Below are 10,861 nucleotides of genomic sequence, written 5' to 3'. Positions count from 1 at the left end.
ACCCTATAAATATATAAATGACATTAAATGTAATACTGGCCAATAGATTTTTGATTCTCTAAAGGGAAACTGTTCTTCAAAAGGGAAATAAGACATTTCTTCAGAAGTGTTTCATTTAGTGAAAATGCAGAAATCCCTTAGAAATCTCAGAAACAGCATTTTTGCCATTCCTGGTAATAGAACTGGCTTTTGAAGAACCTATGAACTGCAAACATTTTAGGTAAGTATGAGATAAACTTTATTGGTTTCATCATTCTGATTAAACTAGTTAAATCTGATGTATACTGTAGAATTTCAAATTTCTGTTTGCTGTCTACAAGTAGTGTTCGTTGACCAGAAATGATGTTCTTTATATCAGCGCTTCCTCAGTATTTGTGAGTAATTGGAGCTGCTTCTCGACCACACTGTAGCCAGTGCTTTCATCCTCACACAGCTGCAGGTGGGCAGCTTCACACAGAGGGGCTTTGGGCAGGCAGGGTCTGGCAGGGTCCTTCCCCCCAAGTCAGGGCAGCCCCAGCCCCGGGCAGCTGTCACCTCCCTGTGACAAGGACATCAGCCTGCAAGGTGGGTCAGGACCCAGCCTGGCACAGGGCACCAGGGTCGGGCAGAGACTTGGGATGGCTGGGCAGGGCCACAGCAGAGGGCTGGGAAGAGGCAGGCACAGCTCTGAGGAGGATGAAGGCAGGTGCAGCCCCAGCATGGCTGAAGGTCCAGCCCTGGGCTGAAGGTCCAGCCTGTTAGAGAGCTCAGGGCCCTGACAAAAGCATGTGGCAAATAACTTCAGTGAGGCAGTGTGGAGCAACAGCTTTTTTTGGAACTGTCTCATTCCTATTCCCACTCTAAGCAGTTCTGCTTTGCTCCCAATTTGCTAGCTTGCTACTTGTGTAGCACCTCCTTTTCATTTCTTTTTTATCACTTGTGTGCAAATGCAGAAGGAATGTCAGTCCATATACATGTTCGTAATTCCCATGCGACCTAAGTTCCATTCTGTGGCACACAGACCTGCAGTCTAGAAATCATTGCCCATAAGAGGTGAGATGGCTCCTGCTCTGCCAAGTACAAAAATCAAAACGTTTCTCACCCTAATCTAGCTGTCGACTTTCTTACTCATTTTCAAAGCACTCAGTTGTTTTTTCATGTTTTATGCATGCCTAGACAGTTTTAAAAAATGCTAAACGTCTCTTGCAAGTGACAATTTTTAAATCCAAATACAAAGTGCCACCTAGTGGTTATAGATTTATAAAATGTGTCTATAAACAAAATTTTCCAGCACAAGCCCCAGTGTTTCACTGAGATAAACTCTATTGGTTTCATCATTCTGTTTAAACTAGTTAAATCTGATGTAGAAGAAACACACATAGGTAAGTGAACTTGTTGCTCAAAGACTGGATCCCAAAAAGCAGGATGATGAATGTGGTGGCAGTACTTATGTAAGCTGAAGAAAATGAGAAACAAAATGTGGTTTATAGTCTGTTATGTTTCCTTTCACTATGAACTATCTGCAAATGCATGACAAGCATTAAAGACCAAACAGTCAAATAAAGTAAGTGATCTCATTGAAACTAGCTAACAATAGTATCTGCAGTATCATCTGGAGGAACAGGAGAGGGGATCAGTAGGAGACTTTTGAGCGAGTCACTGAGCAAGGGTTTTCTGGGAAGTTTGGTTGTTTCCTTGGATATGCTGTGAATGACACATCAGAGAAATAAATGGTGCAAATGAAGAGATTGAAAACGTTCAATGCAGGGTGCAGGAGTGTTCTTTTAGACACCACAGAAAAAGGGATGAAGAACCTTTTTCCTTTTTGCCTTTGCTAGTTTTATTAACAGTTGTTAATGGCTTAACCCCAGAGATCAACCCAGCCCTGCACAGACACTCCCTCGCTCCCACACCAGCAGGATCACAGAGAGAATTGGGAAGGTAAAAGCTGGAAAACTCTTGGGTTGAGATAAGGACAGTTTAATAGGGAAAGCAAAAACCGACTGTTCAGCACAAATCCAAAACACAGCCCCTTATTAGCAACTGTGAAGAAAATTAACTCTATCCCAAACAGAACCAGCCCAATCGGTAAAGAAAAAGGTAAAGAACATAACAGTAGACATGCAGAAAAAGTTGAGGAGCTAACACAGATCTAAGCTGGACTGGCTTTATATGTACATATCAAAGTGAAAGGACAAAACCACTCAATGCTTGAGAATTTATTGAAGCACAGTGCAAACATAGAGACTAAATCCAATAATGAACATAAAAGAAAAAAGATGTACATTAAAGTACATCTGGGTACTTAGACTATTTAAAAAATACTATAAATAAAGAAAATTACAGACATTATGTGAAATAAACATTGGAGCAGTATCAATTTTGCTTAGGAAGTGAGCTACTTTCTATAGAAAGTATCTTTTTACTGGTAAAATTGTTACCAGAACTAAAACTTAAAACCTTATTTAAAGCTAAAAAATATAAGTATTTTGTATTTTACTTGATTAATATCCTTCAGAGACAGTAGGAAACAGGCCTATGTATGTGAGAGATGGGTAAAATTTCCAGAAAATGAGACTTTAGATAATGATTTTATGAATGACAGTCCAGAAATCTTAACACTGGATTAATTAATAGATGGACAAAGAGCTGTAGAGAGTGAGTAGAGAGGAGACTATTAAGTTTGATCAAGCTAGATATTCTATGTAGAGAAAGAGAAACATTTAGCATAGTATTTACCACACCTTCACTTCCGAACAGTGTGGTATTTAAAGCTTTGGGGTCACTGGAAAGAAACAGGCAATTGTTTGGGGCAATGAATCTGGCCAAATTTCATGTGTTTTAGGATGAAGTACATCATTCTCCATCACATTCTGACATACGTCATTGCATATGTCATTGTAAAAGGATACTATGGTGGGTGAAGAGCAGTATCTGGAGACTTGTGAAACTTACCAAGATCCCCAGTTGTGCCACATCTTTAATTTCCAAAATCAGTAGGGAATTAGTTGCTAGTTTTAATTTTGCTGAATTGCACTTGTGCTCTACAAAAGAGATACATTTTTGGGATGGAAGAGACAAATTGATGCAAGTGTAGTAAGAGTGGACTCATTAATTTTATCCCACCTCTGCGTAAGGGTAGGGTTTTTTAAGAGAAGATGAAGATATAATACTGCAATATTGTTAAAAATCTGTAGTAATTGGAGGAAGGGGGCAATGAGTGTGATTTGAAAGCCCAGAAGGTGCATTGTTGTTTAATAGTTGTAATTCTATCAGTAATTACACAAGTAACACCATTTTGGCATTCAGACCTGACCAGTTTTCAGATTCCCACTGTGGGCATTCAGTAACTCTAAATGCCTCCAGGGCATTTCAGCAGTGTTCTCAGATGTCCTGTATCATAATCAATAAGCCTGTAGATATACATAAATTGAGGGTTAATATTCTTGGAATTCTGACAACAGTCACTTGAGTTTCACTCATATGATTTTTGACGCATTTGAATGTAGTCTAGGTGTAGGAAATACGTCTTTGGTGTTATTTCATCCATTTGATTTAAGGCATCTGAAACAGTATCATTCTCTCATGGGCCATAGTTGCCTGCAAAGTCCTAAAATACTGAGGAAAAAATAGGGAAAAAAACATATTCCCCAGAAACCATTAGTGACTTGTGAGTGTTTTGAGCATCAAAATCTTGTATACTGAGTTCCTTCCAGCAAGCTGGCTTTGAGATTTGATACAAATCGTGTTGATTAATTTTGGTAGGAATAGGACTTGAAGCTCAATTTTTCTACATAATGTTCCATTTAATTGAGGCTTGAATAAGAGTATTTAGTCTTTTTTTGTGGAAAACGTAGCAATGGAGCCCTAAAGTTCACATTGTTCAGCTGCCTGTTCGGCAGAACCTTAGCTCAGTCCATATACAGCAGCATAGGAAAAATTTATAAAGGCCTCTGGGCTGTTTGCAGATTACTGTAACAAACCCACCATTTTACAGAGAGTGGATTAAACAAAAGGGAATTTGAGAAAGTCATCAGCTTCCATGGGTGTGCATGAACACTTTCATGACTCATCTCAGCTCTCACTGTTAGTGGAAATGGGGTTGAAATAAAAACGTCTGAAGTCTCACAAGATGATAATTATTCTTGTGTACTCCAGGGCTTGTTTATGCTGGCTCAGGCAGTCCATCAGTCAAAGCCAAAAGAGTTTCATTTTGTCACTGTAGTTCTGAGTGCCGGCAGATGAAGAAAATAGCTTCTTTGTCTTTCTGATTACTTGTGTGTTGTTGATGTTGTTTTTGGCTTAAAATCAATTGGGGAGGAAGCATGACCTGAACTGGTTCAGGTAAACATTCTTTTACTTTGTGTAAGCCCTGGTGTTGCATCATAGAGATTTGGACTTGATTTTGACTCAGAACTGCAGCTCAGGAAGCACCTAGGCATGTTGAAATTCCATTGACTTCAAAGGCTATGAAGGTGACCTGCTGAGATGTAAACCTCAGAAACTGTATACAGATGGCCAAGCCACCATCAGAGATCTCTCAGGGATACTGTCAGTAATGCCAAGAGGCTGATGCAGCTTACAGGGCAGTGGAGGGTAAGGCATTATGTTATCTATGCACAGAGATAAACTTTGTGAAGTGTTCCCTTTAGTAATCCCTTATTTTTGGCATCATCTTTCTGAATATAGAACAGATGCTTCATTTAGAACTGTACAATCCTAAGAGGAGTGAAGAAAGACCCAATCCCCATATGCGAATCCTCTGGAGAATTGCACTTCCTTGGGAAACTATAAAGAGGACTCTGTGGAATTGGTGATCAAATGCAGAATTTCCCCCATAATCCTCCTCTCATCATCTCCAAACCTTGTTCTTGGTACCACACCGAGGCTCCCTCCCAGCTATCACACTTGGATGGATGTTTCCAAAGGAAAGCAAGGCCCATGGGAACACTGTGCCACTGGCTTTTCTTCATGCTGCAGCTAGGACATAGCCTTGGGACAAATCCAGCTGCTGGTCCTGTAACACATTCTTTGGTTTCCTAGTTTACGTGTGCTTTGAAAGTAACTTAAACTTTGAGAGCAGGATGCTGCACATTTTAAGTCAACACAAGCTGTCCAAGTTTAATTGCACTAAAAAGTTTTTATACAAATATAGAACTTCTAAATATTCCTTTTCAAGTTTCATTTAACTCATGTGGCTTGATTTTGGGCATGACCTCACTAGCACAGAATAAATTAATAATGAATTGCTAATGCTATAAATATTCTGAAGAATAATATGGCTGTGAGCAGTTCCTAATCCAAGTTTTATGTTCTCTTCTGAAAGGAACAAACTGTCCCTTATACTGCTAATAATCTTATGGAGATAATACCAGTGGGATAATGGTTTGGTTTTTCTCTTTAGCATTAATTACAAATTTAAATTGTTAATTGCCTTATCTGAAGACATAAATGCCCAGAATTTTGCACATGGTTTTTTTTTAATAACTTGAACTGAGATAGTATGAGTAACATTTCCTTATTTCTTTGTCCTCACAAGGCTTATATTGAGAAACTTTCAGAACTCTTTGCTTAGCATAGAAGATATGCATTATAAATAGACACCTTTAAGCCGGGCATGGTTGAGCCAAGTGCCTATAGCAGCTACAGGAAGATTTACACTCATTCACAAGATACGGCCTTTGAGCCACATTAATAGAGATATCAACATGGGCAAAGCTGTAGCAAGTTACTCCCTACTTGTAACAAGCAGTTAGTGCCACTATAAACCATGTCTATGAAATTTGAAGGCCCCCTTCCCTTCCTGAAACCAATACGTAGAAGCATTCCGTGTTCAAATGTCTGTTACTTAGCTTGAGAGATTATTCTGTTAGTCCACGCCTATTGTTCCAAACATTCTCCAGTCATGATGCATTCCTATCATATGTGGTGCTGAGTCCAATGAACTACTTAGATATTTATTTGTGATTTGAATCTGCTTGATAGAAAACTCCATTTTAATTGTGATTAAGAAATTCTCAAAATTTTGCAATTCTTAATAATCCATATCAATGCTCAGGAGTTATTTTTTATTATTTTTTACTTTTTCTTAGCATCCTCACATCACAATGACATTGTTTTCATGAGACATTTTGCAAACAATGTATTAGTGGACCTAAAAATTGGCTGGTTAATCAGCAGACTCTTATGATTCTTTTAAAGTTTTCAAGAAAACATCATCTTTGCAGCTTTATTGAAGGAGTCTAATGTTTTTTTAACCCCTCATCCAAAGCTTTTACCAGGTCTTTATAAGGTAAACCCAGCTTTCAAGTATGTTAACACTGGTTTGTTTCAGGATGTGCTGGAGTTTGGGATAACATCACCTGTTGGCATCCTGCGAAGATTGGAGAGACTGTCACTGTCCCTTGTCCAAAAGTATTTAACCTTTTTCCTGGCAAACCAGGTATTTTATTTTAAGCTGTATTTTTACTGGCTTCTCTCTGGTGTTCTGTAACATAATATGCTAAAAATGGTTTATTTGGGGGTTTTATTTTCTTTATAGAGTTAAAATTCTTGTCAGAGCTGTTCAGGATACACCATGAAAAGACAAAATTATCATGTTTGTGTTTTGTTTGGTGTTAAGTTAGATACTAAATATATTTTCTGATACAGTGACACTCACCAAAGCTGCAGACACTGCTTGCTCTTTTTTGACCTGTTCTGTTAATTGCTAAGGCAGCTGTGCCTGACTGACATCTCTAACAGCTGCCAGCAGGTCACATGTAGGTTGTTCCTTCTGTGCCTCAGGAGGGGAGCTTTGCCTTGCCTTTGTGAGAATAAAGAGCCCACATTAACAGATAATACCTAAAAATTACTGCTATTGCAATTTAAGGTAGTTGTTATGAAACCTTTTATGCTGCTTTTTAATAGAACTTGAAAAGAGCTCATCAGTGTCTCAGACTGTTGAAACAATTAACTGGTTTAAGTCTACCATATTCTGCATCATCTTGTCAATACATCATATTTTTCCCTGTGGCATGAAAGTGGGGTTTTGAAAATAGATGATGTACACAGAGTATTTCACATGTATCTCAAAATGCTGCAGGAAAAAATCTTATCCTCATTGCTCAGGTGGGAAACCATTGTCATGAAGAGCTGGTGAAAGATGAAAAACTTATCACAGTTATGTAATTATTTCTTTTTTGGAGGGAAGGGTTTGGTGTCTCTGTGGACAGCTTTAAAGATATTACTTTTGACTTAGAGGCTAATTTGGGGTATGACTAAAATACCTTTAGACTCAAAACTGTTGAGTAAGTCTTGTTCCAGTAAAAAATGGATAACTAAAACAATCTACAGATGAGCAAAGGTTTTCATTCCTGGAACTGGTCATCTTGATTAGTTTATCATGGATAAACTAAACAATTTTTAAAGGGGAAAGTATGTGTAATCATCACTAAATCTTGTGAAATCTATGGAAGTTTTCAAATTACTCAAATGAAGATAATAAAGTGTTGTCATGAGACACGGCAAACTAATAAATATCAAAAATTCAAAATCTGAATTAAATCATGATTCTTCTGTCTATTTGCCAAAAGCTAGAGCATGCACACTCTGTAGTTTATTTCACAACTGTTGATTATATTACAGCATTTTAATTTTACTATGAAACAACTGCAATAAAAATTTAAGTCTGAAACCTTCACAGTGCATTGCAACACTATCTCACTTCACCATGGTGTCAGCAAGACTGAAAGATTACTTCCTTTTTATAGTTTGCTATCATTTTCCCAGATCTAGGTCTTTTTCATAGCTATCTGTTTACTTCCTGCTTGCAGAACTAACAGGGTTGATTTTTAGAGGTTCCTGTTCAATTAAGAGTGTTTTTTAAATCTTGTCTTTCTATAATTTCAGAGAAGGAAGACAACAAACATTTTGCATGGTTGATTGAATCTTAGCACCTTTATAAGTTGGTTATGCTCAGGAATATGTAATTTATTTAATTCATACACAGCACATTACAAATTAACTTCATTCTTATAGTGGAAAATTATGAAAATATCTTTAAACAATAAATTTAACTCTTTTTATTTAGCCAGATTCGTGAGATGTATGTTTTAGTTTTTAGTGTTTAAGAGGAGTTAAAATTCTACTACAAGATGATCTAGAATACCTTATTTTTATACAAAAATTCCAAACCACTAGTAGGCTTTTAAATGCCATCAATTACTTAAAGGATTTCCCAATTTAAATTGAGAATTTAAAAAAGTAGTTGTCTTCTCATCTTTAGAACTTTTGGAGAGCTGGCTCTAAATTTCATCAGTGGTGGTCTATGTTACAGTTTAAGCATACCACATAATTAATTCTATATTGAATATTGGTAACTTTTGATTGAAAGAATTTTTACTGTGAAAGCAGTCATATTATCCTATAACGTTTTTCCTGTATTTTACAAGTTTATGAGTCTCAGAAAGTTATTCTGTAAAGTTTTTATTCAAATGTATGGGTCTGTGTCAAGTTATAGGTTTTAAATCAGGTTGCCATCTGAAATATTTAACTGCATGAAAAGATGGTGTAGAAATAAATGTTGCCTTCCATAGAACATTGCCCTACTCTCTTCAGGTTAGACAGTATTGCAATATTTGGAGTAGAAAATACTTCAGCATCTTGGGTACATGGAGTCTTTTTCTTGCAAAGCTGGCTTTGACGCAGTTTGTGGTTCTGTTAACACATTCCTCTGCTCTTCCTAGTCTCAGAATCTTGATGTACTTTTAAAGTGAAGACTCTTCACAGTGTATAAATAGGTTACATTTTCTTTTAAAAATGTAATTTCTATGCCAAATGGCAAAAATGGTCCCGTTGTTGGAGGAGACTGTGGGTTTAGGTCAAGGCCTTTGGTTGTTGGCTGGTGAACCATTTGTAGGATATTTACAACTTTCCACTGAAGACTTTATACAAAGAAGAAATCCCAGTAACCAATCAACAAAGTAAAAATCACAAAAGCTTTTGTTTGGAGTGTACATAAACAAGTTTGGTTATTCTTGACCAACACTGATCTATGACACATAGATTTATTTTTCTATGGTGGAAAACAGGCATCTTTAAGTCAAATCTTAAAGACCAGTGGTGAACTCCAGACCAAAGCAGTATATTGTTATAGATTTCAAGTATCATGGATATACAAATTGCTTTTAGAAATGTGAGGGAAGTTGGCTATGTATTAACATTGTAATGTTAATATTGTAACATTGTAAGAGTTAGTTATAATAAATGTGATTACTATATTTTAGTCTGAAACCCAGCTTTTCTGTTCTCCCCTATTAAAGCTGTTCCATATTGCATGAAAATTAATTCATTTTAATGAGATTAAGAAGTAGAATCATGGGTTGCCCGCATCTCATCTGTGTGACTTTGTCTCTGAAAAGAGTCAACTTCTTCTCTCAGTTCCAAACAGAAATTTTCTGAAGTTAATAGATGTTCGAAATTCCTTTCCAGCCATACTTCCACATGTCCTGTGCACTCCTTGGACTACCTTGTTTCAGTATTGGTTCAAAGAGTGAAATTCAGCACCCATTTTTATTCCTTGTTCTTCAACCTATCACATAATTTGGCCTTTAAACTTCATTACCAAACGTACCAACATTTGCTGTAGCAGTAAGTCATCACCTCAATGTCTAAGAGCTTTTATAACTCTTCAGTAGATCACTTGGTATTGGCTTCTCTGAAAGATTAAATAGGAGGTTAGAACAATTCTCACTGAAATGACTTTTCTTTCAAATTGCTGTACCTACAAATAGCCCCTTTACAGAGTGAATGGAAAGAGTCCCTTCTGAGTATTTTAAATAAAACAGCAGAACAGTTTAGGTTTTTGCAGATGTGACAGAAATAGCTGTTATACCAAGGGAGAAGCCTGCCATCACAGTTCGGGTTTACTTTTGTTTTTCTGTAGTGCAAAGACGACTCCAAGCAAGAGTAAAAGCCAAAGTAACATGAATGAAGAGAACATGAAAGGAAATGGCTGGGTTGAGTCCTAGGAAATAAAGGAAAAAGAGCTAGGTTGTGACTAGCTAATGACAAATTTAGGTTGTCTAAGGAGTCATTGATGAGAAGAGTTTTGAATTGTTCTGATTTAAAATCTCTAATTTTGTTTTACAGGAAATATTAGCAAAAATTGTACAAGTAATGGATGGTCGGATATCTTTCCTGACATCTTAATTACTTGTGGATACAATGACTATGAAGATGAATATAAGGTAGGATAAATACTTTTTCTATACATTTAGGTGATGGCGTTCAGTATAGATATCTAGACATACTCTGCTTCTAAAGAAATCCCATTTACTCAGATTAAATAATAATCAGATTTAATAAAAATCTGTAGTAATTTTTCCTAGCATTGGTTGCAATATGCTCAGATTGCAGTTGTCTAATGAGATAAAATCAGAAATATAGAACTCAGTAACTGTTTGAAACTCAAGGCTATAAACAGTTGGTAATTGTGGTAATGCATCTGTATATCTCATATTGCTGTGCTACTCAGATGGGGCATCGTATGTTTTGCATTGTGTTATTTCTAGATGTTTCAGTTATTTCAAAATAATATTTCAAAAGAAGTTATCTCAAAACCTAATAATAATATAATCTGTTTTAATCTGTTAATAGCACATGCACCACTCGATTGATGATATAAGTAAAGTTATAAGCAAAATAGAATTTATTTAGGTCATTGAAGTTATTGCAAATTTATATTGACTTGAAGTTGTGTTCGCAGTTGTAAACGGTTCAGAAAGCTATCAAGGTATCCTAAATGCACTATGCATGGAAAATTGAATTTGTTCACTTTGCAGATACTCTCTTGTAGTTGAGGGAAGGGTTTTTACCATCACATTTTTCATATTTTCTGTCT

At 36.5% G+C, this 10,861-nt stretch overlaps 1 protein-coding gene across 1 annotated transcript in view; it reads left to right on the top strand.

Annotated features, from left to right (window-relative positions):
• VIPR2 (vasoactive intestinal peptide receptor 2) overlaps positions 1 to 10,861 on the top strand; it is a 51,978-nt gene that overhangs the window by 9,180 nt on the left and 31,937 nt on the right. The window contains exons 3-4 of the mRNA XM_017728919.1: positions 6,314 to 6,421; positions 10,111 to 10,208. Coding sequence (XP_017584408.1) covers positions 6,314 to 6,421; positions 10,111 to 10,208 — 206 coding nt within the window. The remainder of the gene's footprint in view (positions 1 to 6,313; positions 6,422 to 10,110; positions 10,209 to 10,861) is intronic.

Source organism: Corvus brachyrhynchos, unplaced genomic scaffold (assembly GCF_000691975.1).
Source record: "Corvus brachyrhynchos isolate BGI_N302 unplaced genomic scaffold, ASM69197v1 scaffold52, whole genome shotgun sequence".
NCBI lineage: Eukaryota > Metazoa > Chordata > Aves > Passeriformes > Corvidae > Corvus > Corvus brachyrhynchos.
This window is presented reverse-complemented; position numbering and strand designations above follow the sequence as displayed.